Source organism: Cryptomeria japonica, chromosome 3, assembly GCF_030272615.1.
Source record: "Cryptomeria japonica chromosome 3, Sugi_1.0, whole genome shotgun sequence".
Lineage (NCBI taxonomy): Eukaryota > Viridiplantae > Streptophyta > Pinopsida > Cupressales > Cupressaceae > Cryptomeria > Cryptomeria japonica.
The window spans coordinates 914,047,059-914,073,821 of NC_081407.1; the positions used below are offsets into that span (position 1 = coordinate 914,047,059).

A 26,763-nucleotide genomic window follows, 5' to 3' on the forward strand; every position below is an offset into this window, starting at 1 on the left:
CCTGGCCTTGGAGATGATCTAATTATGCCTGGTGAAGTGACTGAAAGCCTAAATTCTTGATATTTTGGCCCATAAAGGCAAAATCGCTCTTGTCCTTCAGTCAAGGACCAGGGCGAAATTGGTATTTTATGCATCTTGGTTATTGACTTGTTTCATTTGTCTTGTGCAGGGTCGCCAGGAGATGCAATCGAGCATAAATTGAAGGTTTTGAAGATTTTTTTGAGACTCAAAATGGCAAATTTTTAAGGTTTAAGGCCAAATCGCTCCTGTCCCTCTCCCAGGGACCAGGGCGAAATAGCTTACTTAGGGCATTTTTGGGCCTTACTTGATCAAATTGAAGTGTCAAGGACGCAATAAGGGATGAAATCAACATGGTGGAGCTCCCAGACTTAGTCGTTTGCAATGAAAAGTTGAGTTTTGACCTCAAGGGCAAAAATCGCTCTTGTCCCTCACTGAAGGACCGGAGCTTGTTTCTCAAAGTTGCACTGTCCTTGCAGGGCCAAGACAATTTGTTGATTCGAGGAGATCAAGGAGGACATGTTTCATCCATTGAATATAATTTGAAGTAATTTGCAAACAAGGAAATATGCTTAAGGACAAAAATCGCTCTTGTCCCTCACTGAAGGACCGGAGCTTGAACTCCAAGTTTGCCTTATTCTTGCAAGATTAAATCATTTCGTGACTTGGAAGAGATCAAGTAAAGTACGTTTTTTCCATTGAATATAACTTGGATGGACCAAAAGGAGAAAATTGACCCAAGACACAAGTTCGCTCCTGTCCCTCTCCCAGGGACCAGGGCGAATTTTAAAGATAGCTCCTGTCCCTCTCCAAGGGACCAGAGCGATTTTCTCAAAGGACAAGTTTTGGACCAAGGAAAAGCGAATTTCAAGTTTGAGATGAAGGAAAGGCGACCCAACCAATCCGTTGAAGATAATCTTGAAGGTTGGCAAAACACAAATGAGCTTACAAATGAAAGTTCGCTCCTGTCCCTCTCCAAGGGACCAGGGCGAAATATGCATTATCTAGCATTCCCTTCCGAATTTGGTCGAGTCCAAGCCAAGATACAAAGTCAAAATGATGTTTGGGATGTCTCTAAGAGGAACGAAGTTGCAAAGGACCACAAAACTTGCTCAAATTGCCCAAGGCGCTCCTGTCCCTCTCCAAGGGACCAGAGCAAACTCTTCAAGTGTGCCTAATTTTGGAGTACTACTATCGTTTGCAAGACTTAAGAAGGAATAAGAAACAACGTTTTTCGCTTTGAAGACAATTTGAAGTTGATATGATCAAGGGTTTGCACAAAGAACAAAATGGCGCTCCTGTCCTTCAGTCAAGGACCAGAGCGATTTCTATGAAATCAAACATCTCCCTCCAGAATCACGCCAAGGCAAGAATTGTGCAAAGTGAGGAACGCCTTTCGATGATGATAAACAAGGAATTGACCCCAAGGCTCGGCAAATTTTGACTAAAATGTAAAGTTCGCTCCTGTCCCCCAGTCAGGGACCAGGGCGAAAATCTCCAAAAATCAAGTTTGCTTTGCAAAGGACAAGATTGGCATGCGTAGAACAAACAAGGATGATCATTGCCTACCTCGCAAGTTGATTTGGCGATTCAAAAGACAAGGACCATGGAGTAAAAGAAAAAATCGCCCCTGTCCCTCACCAAGGGACCAGGGCGAAAATGGTCTAAGAGGCATTCATTTCAAAAATTGAATAGATCAAACTCCAAGTTACAAATGAAGATCCCAGTTTGGACGTAATGGAAGTGACTTTGAACGTGAAAATCAATCCAAGTTGGCTAAGGCGCTCCTGTCCCTCTCCCAGGGACCAGAGCGATGTGGTTAGTATCCCTTATATCTCTCATGTTTTGGCGCCAATAAATTTTGAAGTACATTAAATGCTAAAATTCGATAAAAATTTTGAAATATTTAATTAAGTTGGCATTTAAAAATAGCACATAAGGCATTTAATAATTAATTTGGCCTTTTAAAAAATCGAAACTATTAATTACAAAGGCATTTGAATTAATTAATTATTAAATTAAATAAAAGGGAGAGCGCTTGGGGTTATATTTCCATATTTTTATAAAAGTCGGCCTCCATTTTATTTAAATTTTATTTATTATTTGCCTTATTTCCAAAGTCGGCCTATGTGCAATTAAGGAGGTGAGCGCCTATATAAGAGGGGTACTTTCAAGCATTTTAAACCATCATTCAATCATTGTTGCATGCGAATTTGGAAGAGCAATAAAAGGAGCGAAATTTCCATCCAAGGTGGAGTGCGAACTTTGTTTGTGGTTAGAGTTGGAGCGAGTTTTCCCTTAAGGCGTTGAAGACCCCAAGGTGGTGAAGTTGATAAAGGAGGCGCATTTGCTAGGAGAAGCTCACGTTGAAGACTCCAATCTTCATTTGCCTAGGCGAATTTCCTAATTTTGCATCTTTTTAGAGTTAGTTCTCAAGGAAGGTATGGCAAGATCTCCATTGTCCAAATTTTGAATTTTGAATCGTCCTAGCCTCAATTTTGAATTTTGAATTTTGAATCTTGAATTCCAAAATTGCATCGTTATATTTAGGAAATGATAATTCAAGGATTTATCATGAAGTTTCCTAAATTTAAATTTTAATCTATATTTCATATTGCAAAATCCATTACTCATTATGAAATGCTGTGTAGGTGTCACGATGGCGACCCCAAAGGCAGGAGCATCTACCAGTCGTCCAGCCCTCATGAAGGAAGATCAAAAGAATGAAGAATTGGAGACCAAGATCGTGTCTAAGTGGAGCAACATTGGAGATACCAACCTGGGAAACTTCAGTGTGAAGAAGTTTCGAGAGGTCCCTTACATTGGCAAGCCATCACCTGTCGCAAGGAGAATAATTGAAAGTGGCATTATCAAGGCGGCCGGCTTCCCTCCAGCAATCCAGTGCCACGAGTTGATGATTGAGTGTGCTCGCCATTATGGTCCACAGTCCAGATCGATCGTGTCCAAGGAAGGAAACACTTTGGCTTATCTTTCAGAGGAGGCTATCAGTGAAGCTCTTCACCTGCCAGAACATAAAGATATGATCTATAAAGGCTTAGAAGGAGCCAGGTCCATGTACAAAGATGATCCAGACACTTGCTTGAGCATCATCAACAAGAATTGGTTACTCAAGAGTCGTCCTCGCCTGAGCAAGATTCCGAACACACCACATAGGATAGACTTCCAGGAGGAGTACAGAGATTTGATAACATTACTCAACCGAGTCACAGGGGCTCCTCAAGCCTTCTATTTTGAGAAGTGGATGTTCTACTTCATCCAGGTGATAGTTCAGGGAAAAGGAACAATTCACTGGGCTAGAATGATTAGCCATTGCTTGGACGTGCAGTTAAGAAGACTGAAGGCTACCAAGTCCTTCCACATGAGTTCATACATCATATATGCCTTGATAAGGAGTTTTGAGTATGCAGGATTACCTCACAGAGGAGTGATCGGGAGAGGGCCCGGGGAAGTCAGAGTTTGTGATTCCTATGTTCATTTGCATCATCCTCCAGGAAGTGACTACAAGTTAGTCAATGATACCTTCACGATGAACATCACCAGGACATTGCAAGGCGGGATTCACAATCGGCTATCTCAAGATGCACAAGAGCTTGTAAAGAGGTACGGTGCTTGGTTCATCCAATTTCAGAAGTTTACATATATTAGAGTTCATGGATGTCCTTCACCTCCCTACATGTTGCCAAGATATCCGACAGACAGAATAGTGTTACTTGAGGTAACTAGACAGTTGGCAGCTTATGCAAAGGCATTCAGACACAGGCATGGAAATGGAGTTCCTGTGCCTATCATACTAGGAAATTCAGTTGAGGTATGTCCTAATGCTCTAGCCATGGATGATGCAGAAAAGGAGTTAGCTTTATATTCATTTTCATTCTTTGCCTTGAGAGAGAGTTTTGATCCTTATGGATATATAGAAGAGACAGTCGGAAGAAAATACAAGCATGAGTTTCAGATAGAGGACTTTATGATGAATCTCTCAGATGATCTTGAAGTGAAAAGAAAGATGCATTCCAGATTGCCTTTAGACTTCATCAGGAAATGCAAAATTTACAGAGTGGCCAACCAAGCTCAGGACAGTGGCAGACATCTCCAATCATCTTATGACCGAGAAAGCAAAGCAGTGAGGCTAGATTGGAACGAACCTGAAATTCTGGATCTAGATGCCTTGATGGGTCCAGTTTTGTCTTGTACTCGCAGATGGGTTGATGTGCAACATCAAAAGTTGAGAGAGCAGGGCATATCTATGACTTTTACTTTGGAGGAAAGGCCAGGCGAAGGAGGAGCAAGTGTAAGTGAAGGTAATCCTAATCCCAGAAACACAAGTGAGGGCAACCTTCGAAGCGTAAGTGAGGGTAATCCCCATCCTAGAGGCTCAAAGAGAAAGGAGAGACCTGAGAAAAGGGAATCCTCCAAAAAGAAGCCAGAGGCCAACCGAGATCGTTCATCCGGCACATCTTCTCGACAAGAGAAGAGGACACTTGAAATGGAGGAATCTATGGAATCAATGGTACAGAACGATAAACATGAAGAAGGACAGGCACCTCAACGTTCATCAAACCAATCTCTCCAAGTCAATGAGCTACATGAAGACAAGAACGATGATGAAGTGACATCTCCTCTCAGAGAAGAAGAAATATTGCTTAAGGAGATACAAGTTAGAGAAACAAGATCTGCCATTCCAGATTGGTTGAAGGAGAGACTAACAAGGGTGATTGTGATCGAGGACGAAGATAATGTGATTGATTTAGAGAGCCTTGTTGGAAATTCTCAGGAAGTGACAGAAAAGAGGAAAGCCACTAAGATGTCCAAGATGATCAGAGATGAGACAGGATCTAGGAAATTGCAGATAGCTACACCAGCAGTGGACAAGTATGAAGATGAAATCCTTGCAGAGGAGTATGATGTAGAGACATTTGAGCTGGGTCCACTCACAGCCGAGCAGACGTTGGATGATGCCACTGATTCATTTGAGGCACTTAAGGACAAGCTTAGAGAAGAAATGGAAAAGAATAGAAAGCTTGAGCGAGAGGTCAGTGCTTGGAGAGGCTACTTTAGCCATCTCAATCAGCCTTTGAGGCGTCAGGATCCAGCAGTATCTCCCGCGCAGGCACTTCCCTTTGAATCAGTTGGAGAGGCAGAGAGAGTCAGGAGTTTGGTCCAGCTTATGAGCTCTTGGATTGACAAATCCCATACAGTTGCTATTGAATTTGCAACAAGAATGATGCAGACCATTCACCGAGCTATTCAGGTTCTTGAGATCATCCACAACCTAATGATAACTGTAGCTGCTTTTGCTCATACTAAGGATGTTATCATTCCTGTCCTGCAAGTAATCAGACAAACATCAAGGAAGGTCCTAGCACAAGAAAAGATAATGGATGGAGGACCTCATAGTTTACTCCAATGGTCAACTTTACTTCAGATGAAGGAAGTTCTTTTTGAGGACATCAGTAACAAATGCAATCAAGTTGAAAAGATTATCCATCCGATCCAGGACAAAGTGTTTGAAGTATTATGTACTATTCTTGGCAGGAGGATTGAAGTTGAGACAGACGTGGATTTGCAAAAATTAGAGGAAAGAGTCAAGGTCATCTTTTGCAAAGATGAGAATATTATTACAGATGAGCAACGGGATCAGATGTTTGCTACCATGCTCTTGATTGAGAAAATCAAAGAACTTGAACCTGAATGGGACACTGCTCTTCTCAAGGCTTTCGATCAGGTCATCCACTTGGAGGAACGAATGAGGAATCTTCCCGAGATTCCAATTGCTGAGATCGAAGGAATCGTGTCTAGATTCATTGCATATGCTAAAAAGGAGCATTGGAAAGGGAATAAGATTCTAGAAGAAAGGTTGTTATAGATGATGTGGCATCTTAATTATCATTGGTCTATGTCTCCTAGGTTTTTGTGCCAAATTTAATATTTGGCTATGCATTTAATATTGTTCAATAAAAGGGGGCTATTTGTAATAAACCCTAATTAGGGTTTAGGTGTCATAATCTTGGCCATTGATCTTCTTTGATCTGGACCGTTCATTGTAATTGAGGATGCTATTTATACCCTCATTCATTTTCATTTTGACATAGAGATAGATAGAAATAGAATTAAGAGAGAGCAATAAGAAATAGTTAGAGTTTAGAGTTTTTTGGAGAAGCAAGTTATTTTGTAGCAAGATTGAGCTTTGAGGAAGGAATTTCAAACAATTGTTGTTTATGATGGCTTTGAGATCAATAAAATATTGAAGTTATGGTGTTTTATTGCAATTCTTGTGGTTATCTTCATGGTTGTTTATTTTCTTGAATCATTCTCAGTCAAAGTAGTATTTAAATTTGAAGGACTAAGTATTGGGCTTGATCTTTGGTGAGATTCATACTCCAAACCACTAGCTTCTTACTGATTGTAAGGACGCCTTGTGTGGTCGACTGGAAATATTTGGATTGCATAAACCTTCATTCATTATTGAGTCATTGATATGTACCTTCATGGTAGTGCCTATGATTCTTGATGATTTGAAAATCATTATTCACCTTAGAAGATCGCATCAGTTTCAGTAAAGTTGTAATCCCTTGGCAATACTGAAGTTGGTAGAATCTTGCCAAGTCTAGCCTATATTGAGTCATTCTTAGGATTAGATTAGAGTTTATCTCTTGCAAACCCTATCCTTTTGATCTTTTTGGAATTCATTAGTATTAGGAAATCCTGTTCCTGCAATTCGGATTCGTAAGTCCCCTTGATGAAACAGCAATCACAACGACCACTGGTGCTTATCCACACGTAGAGACCCTACATAAAAGAACATTGGAGTCACCCTGATTGATCCTTTTTTGCGACATCTTCAGCAATCAGAGACTTTATTCAAGAGAGGATAAGGTACCCTTGGGTATTTTATGCTGTGTATGATTGTGTACAAAATACACGTCAACAATAAGGAGGCATCATAGGGTTCCCAAAGCAATCCTCTATCCTAGGCCTAAAGGCAGATATACCATTCCTTTTGGCTTCATGTGGCCTTTCTCCATTTATATGAGGGGGTGTACCTAGTGAGGAATCCTATAGCAGTTCTTCCTCTTCTTTCCATCCTTATTCTCCTCCCTATGATTGGGATTCATTAACCCAACAGTCAACCATGGTAGAGGTTTGAGGGGAAACTACAATAGGATGCCCAGAGTATCCTTCCCTTCTAAGGCCAAGGGCGGGGCACACCTTGCACCCCCTTCGCCTCATGGAATTATCAGTCATGCACCATAAGGTGGTGTGCTTAGAAGAGGACCTCATAACAGTTCCTCCTCCTTGGATTCCCTCACTATCCCTATCATGGTTGTTTGCAACATTTAAACAAATATATGAGGAATCCACATTATTGGCTATATTCTATCTATAAGAGATTATATAATAATATGATATCATTAGGTTGCATACATATCATTCATATGTGAGTAGTTATACATAGAATTACATCATTCTGCATACCACAAGAGTTACTACTTTTGTTAAATGGATTGAACCTCAGATTTAATCGAAGTGTGTGCTGAGATGCTTGATCCCGATCTGTCTTTCTAAGATTAATTCACCTGATCACCGATTCTCTTTCTGATACTTTCTTTTATTGTTTTCCCCCTTGAACCCCTCTCCCCATTGTGGTCTTCTCCATTTAATATCTTAATGTTTCTATGAGGAGAAATGTCTCTTGGTTGTGCTGCTCTTTAGGCAACAGACATGCCCCTTCAATCGGTGCCCTTTGTTTATTAACTCAATCACATGTTAGTAATTGATTGCCCTTGTTTCCTTAATATTAATCATTGCTCCTTCTAAGATAGAATTGCTGTCCAATCACTATAGGGGTTGCTCCTTAATTAAGATTAAAATCACAGCTTTATAAAGAATAAGATCACTTCTTGATGAATAATGAGATTACTTCTTCTTATTGACTTTGCTGCTCTTTAATCGTTACAACAAATCGCTGCCTTAATGAACATTAATCATTAAGGCATTGCTCCTTAACTGACACGTTGATAAAGTCTCTCCTTAATAAAGTCTTTGACCGAGGTTGTATACTGGTCACTGTGTTAATCATCTTATGCATCGATGCAGGGTTAGTTTATTTGATAGGGTGGGCTCAGTCTTAGAATCGCAGAAAATTGTGAAGTCTTAAATAAGACAATTTTCTCAATTTATTTATTTATTTCTGATGTGGTAGTGAATATTATTATTATGTCCATTATGACATGATCGGGGGCATGACAGGTGTTACTGATATGAAGCATGTTTTATAATCATTTAGCGTTTTTTACTCTTACATGTGGATGTGTTGATTCCCTGAGGATTGCTGCCCATGAGTTTCTTTCAGCCTCTTAGCTTAGTTTTTCATATGCCAAGATGGAGGTGAAAACCTAAGATCTGGTACAATATGCCCATGCCTAAACTTTTGCCTATCTGTGTCTCTTGTTGCCAGTTTAACCAGGTTTGGAGTCAAGGTTTTCAAACGAGGATTTCTGACTTTGTCAAATAAGTTCAAAAATTGGCACTTTTAGGTTTTCATAGTTCATCAAAGCATCCATCAAGGTTGCAATTTGAAAAACATTTTCAAAATATAAAGGGATGCTCATGTACAAATTGCTATTTTTTAGTGATAGTTCTATTTGGCAGTGGTTATTTTTTGTGTTCTACTTCCAGACAATGGATGAGGCCTACTTGTAGGCCTAGGCTTGCTTCAGTTACTTTTTTTTATTATTATTTAGGTATCAATTCGCTCTAAAATTCCTTTCTTTTATGTTTTTTTTTTGGTAGCATTCAGGGGTTGATTTAAAAACTTTGTTTTTTGGGGATAACTAGTTAATATTTTCAAATCCCCAAAGGCATAATCATTGTAACATGTAAATAAGTGCCTAAGGCACAAGATATTCTTAATGATAATTGCATTTGAGCTTATGTTACAGAGATTGCCATTCAAGTCTTGATTTGAGTTTATTATGTATGTTTGTGTAAGATTTCATTCAGTGGATTAAAGTGAAGAGTAGTCTTAAGCTTTATATCACCACTGCCTTTCCTCTTCGTAAGAAACTTTGTGTGCTTCTACGGACTCATCTTTCTAAAATCTTGCACTGTGATTCGGTGTTAAAAGTTTTTCTTTAATCCATTTTTGTGTATGGGATCTATTGGTCTCTATTTTCAGCCAATTAGGAAGCATTCAAAATTTAATTTAATTTGTTTCAATTGCAAACTTTATTCATAGAAAAGTAATTTGTGAGAGAAGAATCTTTCAGGTCTTGTGCTCAAACTCCAAGAACCAAAAAGATAGGTCAAAAGTTTATTTCAGTAATTACATTTATGCCAAACCACATTGATGATCTCGTTAAATGTGCATAACTGGTGAATCTTGTTGATAGCTTTCGTGTTATCGATAATTGGGTTATTAAGTACTGCAAGATACTTGTTGCTGTGTTTTTTATGACACCTCAAACACAGAATAAAATACTAAGTATTATATCCCCTCTTGAACAAGGAAACTGTAATGTCCCCACCTTTTTAGCATCTCATTGGAGTTCTTAGCCTTTACATTCTCCGAAGGCTAAGTGGAGAAATAAGGAGAAATTGATTAAATTAATTTCTTATTAAGTCATTAAATAAAATAAAATTAAAAAAGGTGACTTTATATTTAATTAATTTAATTAAAAGTGACTTAAGTGATTTATTTAAATATTTTAATGTTATTATAAAGTTATAAAGTAACTTTATAATAATAAAGTCACTTTAATATTATAATGTGTGAATATGTCTTTAATCCCACATTGGCCAAGAAAGTGTTCGAGCTCTCATAAGAAAGAATAAGAAGGGACTTAAGAGCTCATTTTATATCATCCATCCAGAGAATTGATATTTGTTTGTTATGAACTTGGGAGAAGAAGCCAAGGGTTTCTGATTCAGTCAGCCATTGGAGAGCGACAATTCTTCAGTGTTGCAACCATTTGAGGTGGTGAAATATCCACTAAATTTGGCATTTCAGGAGAGCTTCATTCTGGAGTTCTATTTGGGCTTTAAAAAGAAGGGAAGACATCTAGGGTATGCAGATTTTCGAATATATATTAATTGCAGACCTACAGTTTCATTTGGCAGCCATTAAAAATCAGAATTGAAGCAATCATTTCAAATACAATTGCTGCTACAGTACCCGCGCTACAGCAAACGCTACAGTACCGCCGTACGGACCGCTACAGTGCCGCGTGAACAGTGCCGCCGTACGGATTGCTACAGTACCGCGTGAACAGTAATTTTTTCAAAAAAATTAAAATTTGCAGTTGGCAGATTTTTTCAACTACTGGGACAGCAAAAATTAGGTTTTTATCTTACATTGTAATGAATTTGTTTTCCAAGCATATTGGCCATAAAACAGAACAAACATTCCCTTGATAGTTTCGTAAATTAATTCCAGCAGTAATATTATTGTTCCAGTATTATTTTAAGCATAGGAGTTTATTCCAGTATTGTTTCATTGCTCATTATTACCAAAAAAAAACACAAAAAAATCTATAAACATTCAAAAACCAAAACAAATTCAAATCTATTGCATTCAAAAGAAACAGTCAGCAGAGGAGAGCCAAGTTGGGTTCTTACAGAAACCTCAATTGCTAAACGATGTGATCAAATAAGGCAATCCCAAGGTTGACAATGCGAACAATCGACTTTAATGTTGGATAGACTCAGTGTATTGATGTAATTTGCTGGTAACACAAAGGGACTAACATTTTGCAAGAACGTGGAATACTTAACTAACTTGGAAAATAAAAGACAAAAGGGACTAGGTTTTAGAGAATCTAGTCTAAAATCATAACAATGTGAAGGCCCTATTTGTATCCACTTCCTTGAACTTGAACATCTTGACTCCTCCATGTGGTTGAATCTTTGAGGTTGGTCAAGGACAAAAGTGAAGGGGTCAGAGTATTTCTTTTGGTTGCATGGACAAGTTTGAGCGCTAAGGAGGTGTAACTCAAGACTATAGGTCCCATGGGACCTATAGTTCCGGATTGAAGGACACTATCAACATGTAAACAAGAATTCCCTTGAACACACCTTCAACCAAACTAAGGAATAATTTCAACCAAAGCAATCCTACAAGAACTAATCCAAGACACCTAGGTGCTAAAGAGGATGAATGAAAGATAGCTAGGTGCTAGAGACAAGGAGTCCTGGATTATGGAGCGCTAAAACAAGTTGTGCATGGAATTCCTAGCGCTAGCTATTGTTGATCATGGAATGTTAAGCGCTAGAGAGGCATTATCAAGGACAAATGACTTTGTGCGAAATTCACCAATGAATTCCATAGATTAACCAAAGGAAAAATTCATTTTGATAGTGAATCCATACTTAGTCCTTGATTTTGCATCTTAACCTTGAAATTCCTTGTTTAGACTTAGGATTGAGTTTTTGAGTTTAGAATTCCACACTTCAAACAAGGAATTGAAACAAACTTTGTAAATTTCCACACTCACCAATGGAATTTGAACTTCGATTTTGAAATTCCCAACTCAAATGAGGATTTTAACATCTCAACCTTGAATTCCACATTTCAACATGGATTGCACTTGAATTTTGCATTTTTGTCGAAGGATTTTTACAAAATTTCCATATACTATTTTCCCTTCCTATCAAGGTTGGATTTCCTTGACAAGGAATTTTCCTTGTCTTGGGATTGAATTTTCCTCATTTTTTCACATTTGACATTTCCAAAATCTCAATTCCGTGACAACTTGTCCTGGCGACATTTTGCAACATTTTTGCATTTTTTGACAACTATGACAACATTTTGCAACTTTTCTTGCAATTTTGACAATTCTCAATCACGACATTTGTTCATGGGTTTTGGACTCAAAACTTGAGTTCCTGACTGGATCACACCCTAAGGACAAATTTTGCTTTCTAGCCTATTTCAAGGGCCACTCAACACACCTTTTCCCAAACTGACAAGACAAAACGAAGTCCCCTTCTCACAAACAAAGGCAGAAGACTAAATTACTGCCAAGCTAAAACAAAGCAAACCAAATGCTAGCAAGCGAAAAAGTGGGGGTCCCCAATTGCGATGGGGCATGTGTGTTTACAACACAATAGTACCCTGTTGTACCTAAACCAATCTAGGTTTGGATTCCAATCTAGGTCTAGCCCAAGTACAACCAAGGTGCACCCCAAGCCAAATGTACAATTCTAAGAGAACCCAAAGCAAACCCAACACCCTTTTGTTTAAACGAATTTTTTCTAAAAAAGACAATTTCAAAAATAAAAACTTTTTAACCATATGTAGATCTAAAACTTGACTTTTATGTCACTAAAAAGACACAAACACAATCATAAGCTTATTCTCCCATCCCTCACTCACGGAAAACTCATTTTCTCCTTGTTGCTTAGGGTTGCTAGTGTTCAAGCATTGGAAAGGCACTATTCCTTCACCTCAAGGAGTATTAGATAGGTGCTGCAAAAATGAAAATGCATGTATCAAGAAGACTCATCATTCAATGTAATTTTTTGAGTTTTTGTAAGCTCTTTTCTAGCTTGTTAAAAATGATTTATCATTAATTCAAAATTTCTTATTCAATTTTTTGACAAGTAGCCTAGGGTTATAGTATTCTTTCCTTAATTCTTTGACAAGTAATAGTAACCTAGTTGAGCTATTGCATTTTTTGATTTCACTGATATTTGTTTATTTTAAACATGTAGGTGCAAGTATAGTTTACAATGGCTGATAGTTCTAGCTTGATGAGTGATAGGGAGGCTACCTAGTTTACCATCAATTAGGCTTCTTTAATGGTTTGTTTCTATCCCTTCCCGGGTTCACGTCTACCTCACCAAACTTATCAGGGCTTCCCTACCATTTGTTTGCTTATCTCACTTTTCTCAAGCTCACCAGGTAAGCTTGCTCACCAAAACCTTGCAGGGATGCAGCACACACCCACATATTCCCTCATTGCAACACCACCCATCTTGTTTGGTTTAGCAAATTTTTCTCTATTGGATTCACAATGTCACGGTTTCAGGCTTGTAGCCTTCTGGAACTTCTTCCAGTTCTCAGTAGATTCCTTCCCCTACAAGTTATCTTCATTACATTACTGAAACCTAGTCGGACTACTTCCAAGCTCGCCTAGGCTCAATATGCAGAAATGGCGTTGCCATTTCCTGGTTTCCTCCTACTGCTATTCTACTCATACTGTACATTTTTGGCTCTTCCTGAAGTACTCCAATGGCTGCGTGGATTCCACGGTGGAGTTTCAAGACAGAACCATATTTACAATGTGGATTCAAAATAAAGAACGAACAACAAGGAAACTCTAGTTACAAAACTGTAATGAAACTCTCAGCAAAACAATACAGAACAGTACTTCAGCGATCGAAACCAGAAAACAGACTTTTATATTTCTTTTTGTTTATCCAAATGATCCAACAACCAACCCTTTACAAAAGCCCATTGGGTCTTTTAAACATTACCTCCGTCGTGAAACACAGACAGTTTCAAAACTGAAAAACGGTTACAAAACGGTCCATCGGCGTAGCCACAGAACCTGGTTTCCAACTGCCAATGTCGACTTTCTGCGCTCCGCATTTCCTATCAAGCTTCAACGTAACATCAATTCTTATTTGCCGATGTTCGATGACTACGTCCTCCACTTTGCACTTTTCTATCGGGCGTCGGGATAACAAGAAATCCCTTCGTCTGATGGCCGATGCTCTTCCTCCGCTCGCACTTTCCTATCAGGCGTCGAGATAACAAGAAACCCCTTCGTCCGATGGCCGATGCTCTTCGTCCGCTCCCTGGACGTTTCCATCGGGTCATCGGGACCAGCCAAACAGGTTAACCCGATGGCCAATGCTCCACTTTGTGATGTTCCATTAGGCGTCGGGATAACAAGAATTCCCTTCGTCCGATGCTCCTCCGTTTGTGCTTTGTCTTTGGGCCGTCAGTGTAACACGGAAGCATTCCTCCCGATGGTCAATGAACCTCCTTTGGTTCGTCCACCTTCCTATCGGGTGTCGGCGTAGGTGAGAAACTTGCCTACCGATACCCGATACAACCCGGTCTGCGCCTATGCTTTCCCATCGGGGTAGCGGAAAACTACTCCTTCCAATACCCGATGCCTATACTCCAAGGTACTCCGCTCCGAATGCTAACTCATCGGGTTATCGGGGTAGCATAAACCCGCTCCTTCCGATACCCGATAACTCCACTCCAAACTCTGGCGACCGCATCGGGAGAAGTCCTGTCGATCGGGGTAGATCTTGCCGATAAGGCAAAATTTCAAAAACTGCAATCAAAAAGGACTTAGAGCCAGTCCATAGTATGTACATGCCAAAATTGGTTAAGGGCATTTCAACCCTTAGGTGCTCCTGCACCAATGAGCCAAAGGTCAATTAGAGCTTTCAACTTTAACCTGTCATCACATCTTGAACAACATGTCAAAATGATTGACTTAGTGTAGACGAGGGTTATCTTTGGCACTAGAGTAAGTATAAGAGCTCGTATAGTCAAGTGAAAGCCTACTCATGTGCAATTGTTGGCCAAGATATCATAGCTTGTGGTAGACCAAACAAAAATGGGTTGTTGAAGGGGCAAATTCTTACTTGCATTAAAGAGAAAGAGGAAGCAAATAGTCCAGCCAAGAGAGCTAGATCAAAATTTCATCCCTCAGGCCAAGAATAGATCCCACAAGCCACCTATAAGGCCATCTTACACTACTTCAATAGTGGTTGCCACACATTTATTCATTGTGATACCATTTCCCCAAGAAGGTGATAGCCTCCATCTTTTCTACAAAAGAACTAGGGATAAAAGCTCTATTAGAAAGGGTATTGCTAATGAGCACAACGCATGTTGCATTTATGATGATGGGCGTTCTTTCAACCTCGTTAGATCACCATATTGGCAGTAAATGGTGGGGGCAATTAATCAAGCATTAGTGTCCCTACCAAAAAAAATTTTAAAAACTTGCAGATTTTTCAGCCTCTAGCTCACAGACATTTTGTCAAACAATTGGTGGAACATCGAACCAATCGCTATTTCTGAATTTAATGATAAGGAATAGTTGCAACTATCCTTTATACCATAGGTGTATTCACAAACAGTCGTCATGCATTGAATAAATAGTTGTCATACATCCCATATTTGGTAACTCCTTGACACATGGAAGAAAATTGCATACAAATAAACATTTAAATGAATGAACTGATTTCTCTTATTTTTGATAATGAGACCAAATCAATCATACAATTGAATACAAATTTAATCAGCTGATGTTTGAGAAAATACACTCAATATACTAACCAATTTGTTTATTGTCCACGATTGTTTGATATAATTGGAATAATATGCTGTTCACACAAATCTGCTTCTGATATAAGTATAAATCTGATTACTGCTGGTTGTCTTGCTCTAAAAGCTAGCTTTTTTCTCTGAAAACTAGCTTCTTGCTGACTGTATGTTGTTCGAAAACTGATTATGCACTGTTGTAACAGAAAATTAGACCCTCCAATTCCACCAAATGACACAATAGTATCATGACATCTGTATATGGACTGTTGAATACAATTATCAGCAACTAATACTGAGTACTGTAACTGAAAAAAGTCATATTTATGATACACCATATGATCCCAAATAATACTAGCAATACTCGAAAACCTAAAAAATGATATTTCAATTCTTTAATGCAAATCTCCACAAATCTCATAACATTCAGCACACTAGCAAACGCTGTATGAAATTGCTCCAATGGATGTTGAGAGTTTTTGTCCCCAACCCAATATCTTCAACATGAAGGTGACTTATTTATGAAATCACTCTCAAATAGCTAGGAGGGTTTTTGTCTCTAAGCCCTTTTTAAATAGCTTTTTCATTGCTTTTTTGCAAAAGTACTTTTTACTTTTTGTATTTTCAAAAAGCAATTTTTTTGCAAGCATTTTTCTATTTCCTCCAAGTGACTTTTGAAATTTCTTTTTTAATTCAACTTTACTTTTGAGACCAAAAATAAGTAACTTTTATGTCTCCATATAACAACCCATTTTTAAATAATTAAATATAAGTTATCTTCTAATTTTTCACATTAAGACAACTTAAATATATTATGGCAACTATTAAAATAGTCCAAAATATGAATCCTAACCACACCATCAATACTGTTGATGTGTTTTTCATGCACATGCAAACATAGAATAAAATACCCAAAAGTATCTTATCCTCTCTTGAACAAAGTTTCTCAAATGCTGAAGATTCACATAAGGATGACTTGAGACAACTACAAGGTTTATAAATGTCAGGTCACAATGTGGGGATAAGCTCATTGGTTTGATGTGATTATGCTGGAATCACAAAGGGACTTACGTTGAATTGTTGAATGTTTGAATTGCTGTAATTCGATCATCTGATGTTGCAATCTTCTGATGCTTTTTGTCCTAAACTAGCTTGAATTGAAAAAAGGGCAAAAGGGAAGGGTTTAGGGAGACTATTTTAATCATAAGAATGCAAGAGAATGGGTGAATGATTCAATGGAATCCTACTGGGCAAAGTCTCACCATCAAACTGAACAATTTGGCACAAGCTCTGTGCAATCTTCTAAGGGATAATTCAGAGATGTTCAAATCATTACCATCAAACATTGATTACCATTCAAGTTAATGCATAGACAATGGATGTATAACAATTCGAAGTTAAGCTCATATCATTCCACTTGACCACACAAGGCACACTTACAATCAGCAAGAGGCTAGTGGTATGGACTAAACGGATTCCACGCAAATGCATTCAACAATTTCCTCCATCCAATCTAATCAACATGAAAATGAATTGAGAAGTAAAGACCATGCAAATTGTTGAAGTAACAAATCAAATTCACCATAGCTTCAATGAAATCAATTGTTCTCTACAACAAAGTTTTGACAACAATCTTTGCCTCTTCCTAATCTAACTTCTATTCTAATTGCTATCTACTATTGAACTATTCTCTATTCTATTCTTCTAAAACTATCTATTTGCTATCCCTCTATTAACCTCTACAAATGAGGAGCTTGAGCTTTATATCGAGAGCTCTTTACAATCAATGGCCAGGATCAAACCCAATCAATGGCCAAGGTTTCACAATATAAACCCTAATTAGGGTTTGTTACAACAAACTCTATTCCAGCCAATGAAATAATTGCAATATTTGGACACATGTCCTCTTTGGAATATTCGACCAATGGATAACAGGGTAGGTGCCTCGAAGTTTGTGCCTTTATATGATGACCCTGGTTCATTGAATCTGGATGTGCTGAAGTGGAACTCCTTGATTTGGTGAGTGGTGACTGGGATGACACCTCGACTTGGCACTTGTGGACTTGATTCGTCGTCATGAAGGGATGTTGAGAGATATCTCTTGATACTCAACATTTCAAGTTCGCTCAAAGTAGTGGTGATGGGAAGCATTGATGTAGCTAAGTCATTCATCCATCCTCGCCTTGAGGTGATTGTATGACTTCTCCTTTGTACTCCCTTGATCTCTTCATGTCTCCATGGTGCGGTGAGAGTTAAGAATCCTCTTGGGCATTCTCGTGCTTGTAAATGAAGTCTTCCCTTTTGCATGGTGGTGTAGATCTTACAATCTTCCTCTTTTTGCTTTGCGATCACCATCATTGATGTTTTTGTATTTGTTGATGAAGTTTTCCTCTTTAGGACATCTTCTTGACCTTGAAATTTCCTCCTTAGGACACTTGTTTTGATCCTCCTCCAACGTGATACCCTTGATTTCTTTCTTCATCTCCTGCAAAACAAACAAATGAGCATCAAACACACATGACATATAGCCTCTATAATCTCTTAATTTGATATGATTTCTGATTTTATATGATTTGCAGGTTTAATAAGAGGATTTCGCTCCTAAGCTTGGGCATATGAAGTAGATTTCACTCCAACTAGGGAGCACTTGAAGTTGTTTTCCAAAACGAAGTCTCGCTCACTAATGACAATTCAGATGCACCAAATCACACTCATTCAAGGCTTTAGGGGTAAATTCGCTCCAAAGAAGGAGCACTTGAAATGATCTTCAATCTTGTCATAGAACTTGCTTTCACTCATTTCCCTTCATTCTATGGGTTCAAACATCGAGTCTTTCAACCATTTATTGATGAAAACATGACAAACTAACTTTAGGAAGGCCTCTAGAGGAATTTCGCTCTGAGAGTGGAGCACGTGAAGTAAAATTTGCTTCAACTGGGATGCACATGAAGTTCGCTCCAAAGTGGATGCACATGAAGTTTGCTCCAAAGTTCATGCACTTGAAGTGACCCTCAAATTTGCCTTTCATCATCTTAAACTCAAAAGTGTTCTTTTCTAAGCATATGAAGACATCAAATCGGCTCAAGGCAATGATCTGTAAGCAATTTTGCATCTTATCTTGGGCAAATGAGGCAAATTCGCTCTCAATTAGGAGCACCCGAAGTGAAGTTCGCTCCATGATTCATGCGCTTGAAATTCGCTCCAAAACCCATGCACTTGAAGTTTGCTCCAAAGCTCATGCACTTGAAGTTCGCTCCAAAAACCATGCACTTGAAGTTCGCTTCTAAGCCCATGCACTTGAAGGGAATTACAAATCAAAACTAAACTCGCTCTCAATCACTTTACTTTGCTCCATCGACTCAAACCTTAGGTCTTTCAAACATTCATTCATGAAAACCTGTAAAACTCACCTCATGGAAGGCCTAAAAAGGAATTTCACTCCTATCAAAGAGCACTTGAAGTAGCCTTCAATTTAAGTCTTGCTCATCTTTTATCCATTTTGACAATTCAAATACATTGAATCATGCTCATTCAAAGGTCTTGAGGTAAATTCGCTCCAAGGGAAGAGCACAGGAAGACGTATTTCTCTCCTAGGAGGGAGCAAAAGAAGACGTATTCGCTCCGAGACTAAGGCAATGGAAGTGACCTCAAATTCGCCCTCTAGCTTGGTTTCATCAACTTAAATCTTGTAGTTTTGCTCCCCTAGCGTATAGATGTGTCAATTATCATTAAAGGAGGCTTTGGAAGCAAATTTGCTCTTACGAGAGAGCAAAGGAAGACGTATGAATGAGCACAGGAAGACGTATTCACTCCTAAGAGGGAGCAAAGGAAATCTTCATGTACTTAGTCAAATTTTGCCCTTTCAACCTGCAACTGACTTTCCTTACCTGCTATGCTCAAATTGACATCACTTGACCTCTCCTTTCTAGCATTTTTCTACTATAGACCTTGACCAATCGAGCTGACAACCACTTACTCATCTCATAACTCTTCATTTCACACCTCACACAAGGCTATCCACCTGACTCCTAGCTTCTTGACCATCTATACCCCTTCAATGCAAAGGCTAATAGCTAAGGATTCTAACACTACCCAGGAAAGCAGAAAAAAGTGGGGGTCCCCATTTGCAATGGAACGATGTGTGAATACCTCACAACAAATACCTTAAGAGCATAAGATATCCATCCACATGAAAATTGGCACTCTCTTAAGATAACAGACTTGTCCAAGAAATGTGTGCTCCCAAAATGCCATATATGTACACAAAAAGTACCAATGTACTCATCTTGGCTCCGAGAACTCTCTACCACCATCAAAATACCTTTCCAAGAAAGCTGGCCTCCAAGATAGTTGACAGTTTCCAAGGATGTTGGAATGGACCAGAAAAGGAACACTACAAGCACCCATAGAATATATAGGTCCTGGTTATGAAAAGTTGTACAACCTTATTAGCCAAGGAAAAAAATTGTAGACACGCTATTGCAATCAATCAAGGATTCGTGGACCAAAATTGGAGCATCTGTCATGGATGGAAAGATTGAAAAACAAATTATAGACCCCTAATTGCAATGGAGCATCACTGAAACACAGGAACCAGCAACCCTATAGGTTCTTATAGGCAATGTCTATGGAGCCAACTGATTGTGAAGAGCAAATAAAAGATGCAAACCTTATTGCCAAAATCTTGATAGATTCAATTGAGATGGTGAAGCCTCAAAACATTGTCCAAGTTGTGACTGAAAACACTGTAAATTGCAAAACATCAAGGTTATTAATTGAGACAAGATACTAGCAAATATTTGGACACCATGGTTTGTCCACTCACTCAACTTGATGATGCAAAAGATTTACAAACAAATCAAGTGGATAAAGGATATCTGCATCAACATTGAAATGATTGAATGAATAAATGAAAGATTTTTAATAGTGTCCACAAAGCCAAAGCAGCCTATGGGACCTAGGGACAGCATACAACCTCGCAACGCCAAAGCCTTATCAAGTTTGTAATCTATTCTCGAGATCAAACTTTCTACAGTGAATTTTGATCAAAAAGTTTGCAGTTGTAATGCCCCTTTTGGGGATATTTCTGAGTTTTGCCATAAACAATAATTCCAACTCAAGATGAGAATCGCATTATATTTATAAATATAACTTTATCAAAAATGATGAAATTTTAGTGCAAAAATTCTCCTTCAAACTCTCTTGCCAAAGATCAACAATACTCGGATCAATAAATCATAGCACAATACTCAATTGATCAAATCGTGAATTCTCCGTAAATACCTTGCAAATCAGCTGAGTTAAAAGACCCCATCCCTAACTCAATAGTGATGAAACCAAGGACCCCGTCCCTAGCTTGTCAAAGGTAGGAAAAGACCCCTCCAAACCCTAGCTCACCCTGTGAGCTCAGACCCCATCCATAGCTTGACAAAGAGTAGGAAAAGACACTATCCTTCCAAACCTTAGCCCACCCTATGGGCCCGGACCCCGTCCGGTTCACAAGTACTAACTAAAATTCAAAATTGATCTTGATGTATTTCCTAGATTACTGTTGATTGATTGATCTCTCTTTATTGACATTTCTTGAAGGATGAGTGCATGCTTAAATGTAGCTTGAGTGAATTGATGCATGAATGTTTGATGTTTGAATGGTTGATATTTGAATAATTGAGGTTTTCATAATTGTTTGATTATTGTTGAATGATTGAGGTTTGCATAATTGTTTGATTGATTGATTGATTGTTGTTGTTGAATGATTGATATTTGAATGATTGATGTTAATATGATTAATCGATTGATTGATTTGATGATTGATGAGATGATCTTACAAATTGATTCTTGAATGGATTTCTGATTTTGTATATAGCTGAAAGAATTGATATTTGATGATTCTCCCTTCATTTGTCCTTACTTCTTTGCTTGGAGGATTGATTTGCCCTTGATAATCATTTCTTGAAGTAGTCACCACCCTTCACAAGGAATGAGTCAGCACCCTTCACAATAATTGAGTCACCACCCTTCATTGCTGCCTTTGAGAACAATAATTCGTTTACAAATTGATTACCATCATTACCCATTGATGATTTGTGGATAACCTTCTCAATTGATCTCCCTTTTATATCTCATGTTTGAGGGAGTCACAACTCTTCACTTCATGCCTTTTGACCATTCATTACACTTAATTTCATTATATTTTTTTATATCTTAATTTATTATTATTTATTATTATATCTCATTTCAGAAAGGAGACATTACAGCAGTTTTGTCCAGCCTTGTCTCCTCAAAAAAGGTGCTTAAATTGTCAATTTTCAAGGTGTCTTTATAGCTGGTACAGATGTCATTGTAGGCTGAGCACTCCATGATGAAGTGTTATTTTGTCTCAAACTCTCTTTTCCACTCCTTTTAAAGTATCATCTATTTGCTAGTTTCACATCTAAGATGATGTGAGCTAGTCCCTAGTTGGGGACTATCAACATTTTTGCTTTCCATTTAATATTCGCTCCAAAGTAGGCTTTTTCCTCATGGTCCCACGTGGGATTAAATTCTTTAATATAGTATGCTTTTTTTCAAATGTATGCAACTAATCATCATATGTAACAAACCATCTTCAAATCCTTCTCCAAGATGGAGTTGTAACAAAGTATTTTAAGCTTGCTATTAATATTTTAATCTATATTTTTTAATATATATTATTTTACTTTACATCTGTGCACTTGCATCATATTTTTGAAATTTGTTCTAATTTTTTGAATACCATATTAGGTTGTCGTCACTCAATTTGCCTCACACAATCAGCTCAAGATGAACTTGTGAAGATGTGATAGACATCAAGCACCATGGTGATCAACAACTCTTGCAATGTATGAAGGTGGGCTAATATAGAGAAGGCCCAAAATGCCAAAGCATTTGCCCTTGGTGGTGATTAGTAGGCTTGTGCGAAACATCTATTGAGTATCAATTAGCCCATCATGAACATGATCAAATTTGCTGATACAAATTAGCCATGCTTGGGTGAGATATATGATAACATTGACTCTATACTAGAAAAATAAGGGGCATATTAATAGTTGAAGAGAAAAAACCTTCAAAAACATTTTCCAAACAAGTGCATATAATCATAGTTGACCGGTGGAACAAGACGACCCTGCCCTTGCATCCCCTAGCATTTGCCTTGACCCCCAAGTATTATAGCACAAGGATACTTTCTTTGTTGAGGAGGGTGCCATCATATAGAAGTGTTCATGTTAGCAAAAAGTGCAAGGCAGCATTCACTAGACTCCACTTTGATCTACATTGTAGAGAATATAGTCATGGGTGAGTTTGGAAATTTTATAGCTTCAACAAGTCACACCCTTGGCGCTCTTGAGACAAGTCCTAGAAGGGCTCCTATAGGGTGGTACCACCATGACCAAGGCTTTGTTTACCTACAGCCTCTTGTCATCAAAGTTCAATCAAAGGTATGATTTTTTAAGTTTTTAACTTTATTACTTGTATTTGGCAGGTATAAATTATAATTGTAAATGTTATTAAAAATTTGTCTCAAATCTTAACAAGTTACGAATTCCTCTTAAGCAAAGCTGGATTGGGGAATGTGTACTCATTTGTTCACTCAATTAAGCAAAACGGTTTGGCTGCCAAAAAGGTAGAGGAGTTGGTGTATGTATATTCCAACTTGCACCTCTTCTCACATAAGCAAGTCAAGTACAAGGAGGGAGCCATGAGGAATTGGTACACAGCCCTGAGAATGTCTTCATGGATGCTTCTATTGCACAACTTTCCACAGTCTGAATCAAGGATGAGGGGCACAAGGCTGCTACAAAGGGATTGCATAGTAGATTTAGTGGGAATGGCTTGGGGCTGCCTGTGATTCTAACAAACCAATTGAAGGCATTGATGTTCTCAATGAAAAGCGACATGGTGATTATTGATTTGACATTTGACATTGAATTATCAATGATCACTTTCAGTTATGTTCTCATTTCGGCTCTTTTTTGCTATATACATTTATGCTTTGGATGAAGTGCAATATGATGATTATTAACTTGACATTTGACGTTGAATTACCATTTATCACTTTCATTTATGTTCTGAAGTCTGCTTTTTATTGCTATATATAAAGTGTAACCAAGCTGCAAACTAAACCAGCAACATAGAGTTGTTGTTATCGCTCCTAATATTGTTATTCTTTGGATTTATGTATTCTAAGGGAAGAGCATCTTATGTTCAGTACTGTTGAGTATACAGGTTGTCTTATGGATTCTACCTTAATTGCAAAGGAAATAGCATTGCCTAGGTGTTACGTTTTTATTTGTGCGGTATTTAAAATGGCTGAAAGTTTAAGTGGGGCCCTCTCCCAACTTAAACTGCCATTTTGCCAACTAGTCAAGCTCTTCTATTTATAACCATTTAAATTGTCAAGCATCTCTAACTAGCATTTCGAACAATTTGAACAGAATTAGCGATAAAATAAGCAATTTTGCAAGTAATTTTAGTTGTTGTTGGCCCGGCCATGTAGCCTTTTAAAAACCAAAAAGAAGTCAAATCTTCACCCAAACAATATAATTCTACCTGGTTAAATTTTGCCAACAACCAGTAAAATCAAATTTTCTAGATTCCTTCCTCACTTTCATATTTTATCCTTCAATAAGCACGCTCAGCTAACCTTAAAAAACAAGATTAAGTTGAACATATTTGGATTGTTAATCTAAGGTTTACCAATCACTTGGTGCGTAATTAGAGGTTTTTGAGGGTTTGGGAGAAACAAAGAATACTTTTGTTGGATCAAAATAAAAATGAGAACAAACAATTGACCAACTTCCAACCATTCCCCCTACAAGTATTCTTTGAACCTACAACTATGTCTTTTTGAAGATACAATCAGCATCAGGAGCACCAGACCGGTCACGGAGTGGTAGGGCAGAACAGGTGAATGAGGAGAGTCAAATCTAGTGGACTAGACCTGCCACCATTCTGTCAACACATTGACCAACCCACATGCTGTAAAACTCACGATAAACATAAAGTGATCAAGATGCATTGATTCAAGATGTTTTCACTCCTTGTATTAAACGTTGTGAATTAAATTGATTGGTTATGATCAAGATGCTTTGGTTCAAGATGTTTGCACTGCTTGTATTAATCATGATGAACTAGATTAAATAGTTGATTTTGATTTTGAAGATGTTCAAATGTCATATTAGAGCCAATAGATCTTAAGACCTGGACTATGGAGGCTCCTTTGTAACTAATGCCACTCTCTAAATATTGTACGGTGGGTCAAAAGTTTTGAACTATAGAAAAATATTAGACGTTCAAATATCTCTTTTATGACATTTTTCAAGTCTTATCTCCATACTTATTTTGGTGTTTCTAAACTTTCTATACAATTTTGCCATTCTGAACTTTGGCGAGAACTTCCGCAAACATCTGGAACCTTATAGGTATGATTGATATAGTCTACCGCGGCCAATTTCTACCACGGCATAGTATAAGGGGAAAGCGTCCCATTGCCACTTCCAAGCCTCTCGTTGATTAAAAGAACAACAATATTCAATTTCAAACTCTCTGAATGTTAAATAATCTCTCAACAACTGTGTATATTCAAACTTCTTTAAGTGTTAAATACCCTCTAAATGTACATTATCTTATTTAATTAGGGCACAGAAACTTTTGTGAGCCCCTTCTCTTTGCAAGAGTATTTTCCTGACAAGTCCTATAGACGAGATTGCCACCTTATAGAGAGCCCGTCAAGGTTTGATTTTCAACCGATTGCAAAATAAAAAATGGAATTGATCGGATGCAAACCTTGGGGAGTGTTGACAGAATAGCTACAGTCTGATTGGACCTGATAGTGATGAACTTGTCCTCTAGGAAGAAAGGTCATAGATTCAAATCTGGGGAAGACGGGGAAGTACATCTCATATGATAATAGCACAGCAAGGTGATTTCCTTCCTATCCATTGTAAAGGGTAGTCTCATACATGCCATGCTCCTGGACCTTAAGAACCTTACCTTTTTTTATCTCAGCTTAAGAAAAGAAACAATGGGTTTCCAAAGGTTTCTTAAATTTAGGCTCAAGAAGAGAAAACAAAAAGAAGGATTAGATGCTTCTCAGTTGATGAAAGAAAAAACCGATTTCATCTGGCGCCAATGCCGCCACCCTTTAAATTGAGGTTACCTTAACAAGGTAGATGGGAAAGCAAAGGAAAAAGCTAACGAAAGAAAAGACGGCATGCAATTATCAAAGAATCGTCTCAAGTTCAAATTCCGACAAATTATGTTTTTCTCCATTTAATTTGCATACCGCATACAAAGAACGCAGATCATCCGTGGGTATGTTTTTCTCAATTTCCTTTTGATCTGAATAACAGCCAGGCACGTAGCTCCCCAGTCCACTGCAGTAGCCACAAAATTGTGAACTGAATAAAAGAAAAGAATGGCTGAAAATTTAAAGCAGACAATAAAATGAAATCAAGAATCTGGCTCCAATGTATGTACCTGACCCCGCTAAGAGCAGGCTTTACAGGAAAAAATCCAATGATGAATAGAAAAAGTCCAAGAGCTTGCATCACAAGTGCCATGACCGTAAATGTTCCAACCCTCCAACATGTTACGCTGCTCATTTCCAATCGTTTTTATTGACCCTGATCTGAATATTTCAAACTCTGTAAGCATTGAAGCAGTTCCTTACAAAGGATTCCACTCAAATCTCCCGAGGGGAAGCCTTTCCCGCTTCAAATTTCAGAGTCTCCAAGCGACTTTTAAATTGTTAAAACATTGTGATCAATCTCTTTTTCTACTGAAACCTGCAAACACAGAATTGCATTTAAACTATGGATAGTTTGACCTTCGTATTGCTGGTTCGGATAAACATAACGTTGCTTTTTTTTTAAATCGGACGTCTCAAACGGATTTGAACATGGCATTTTAGGTGTCTAAATTACAGTAACTTGCCGTTATATTGTATATACATACACAATACAACATTAGTTTTACTCTTGCATCTCCTACCAAGGTTAAATATTTTCAATAATATGTAAGTTTGATAATTAAGTATACTTTTAAAATGGATTAAATAGAGTGTAATTGTTGTGAGGGGTTAATCTTTTTCATTTAAATTCGTTTGAGGAGGTTAAAGTTTAGTTGGAATGTATGTTTTGTATTTAATTCAATTAATTATAATGTTGGTGGTAGAATTTATTATAAACGTTTTCTTGGAAGGGAAGTGGGGGAGTGCAAAGCTCTAAAAAACGGATAGACAAGGGGTCTCACCATTCAGAGACAAGCATGAGTCCTTGATTTACCTAAGAGTGTGAGCCTTGCAATCCATGACTACCACTTACCATATCCAACAAAAAGGTCTACAACTATGGATTTTCAATTAGTACCTAATGAGCTTCAACAGGGTAGGAACATGCACATCTACAATATTTCAC

General features: G+C 38.0%; 1 protein-coding gene across 3 annotated transcripts in view; it reads right to left on the reverse strand.

Annotated features, from left to right (window-relative positions):
* Positions 1 to 26,259, reverse strand: part of LOC131073146 (GPI ethanolamine phosphate transferase 2) — a 142,779-nt gene extending 116,520 nt beyond the window's left edge. For 2 of the 3 annotated variants that reach the window (XM_058009627.2, XM_058009571.2), the window contains exons 1-2: positions 25,826 to 26,259; positions 25,632 to 25,722 (exon numbers count right to left, since the gene is read on the reverse strand). In XM_058009627.2, coding sequence (XP_057865610.2) covers positions 25,632 to 25,722; positions 25,826 to 25,950 — 216 coding nt within the window. In that variant the 5' untranslated portion in view covers positions 25,951 to 26,259. Of the gene's footprint in view, positions 1 to 25,631; positions 25,723 to 25,825 lie in introns of those variants that run through there. The other variant, XM_058009697.2, reaches the window with a different exon arrangement.
* Between the last annotated feature and the right edge of the window lie 504 nt (positions 26,260 to 26,763).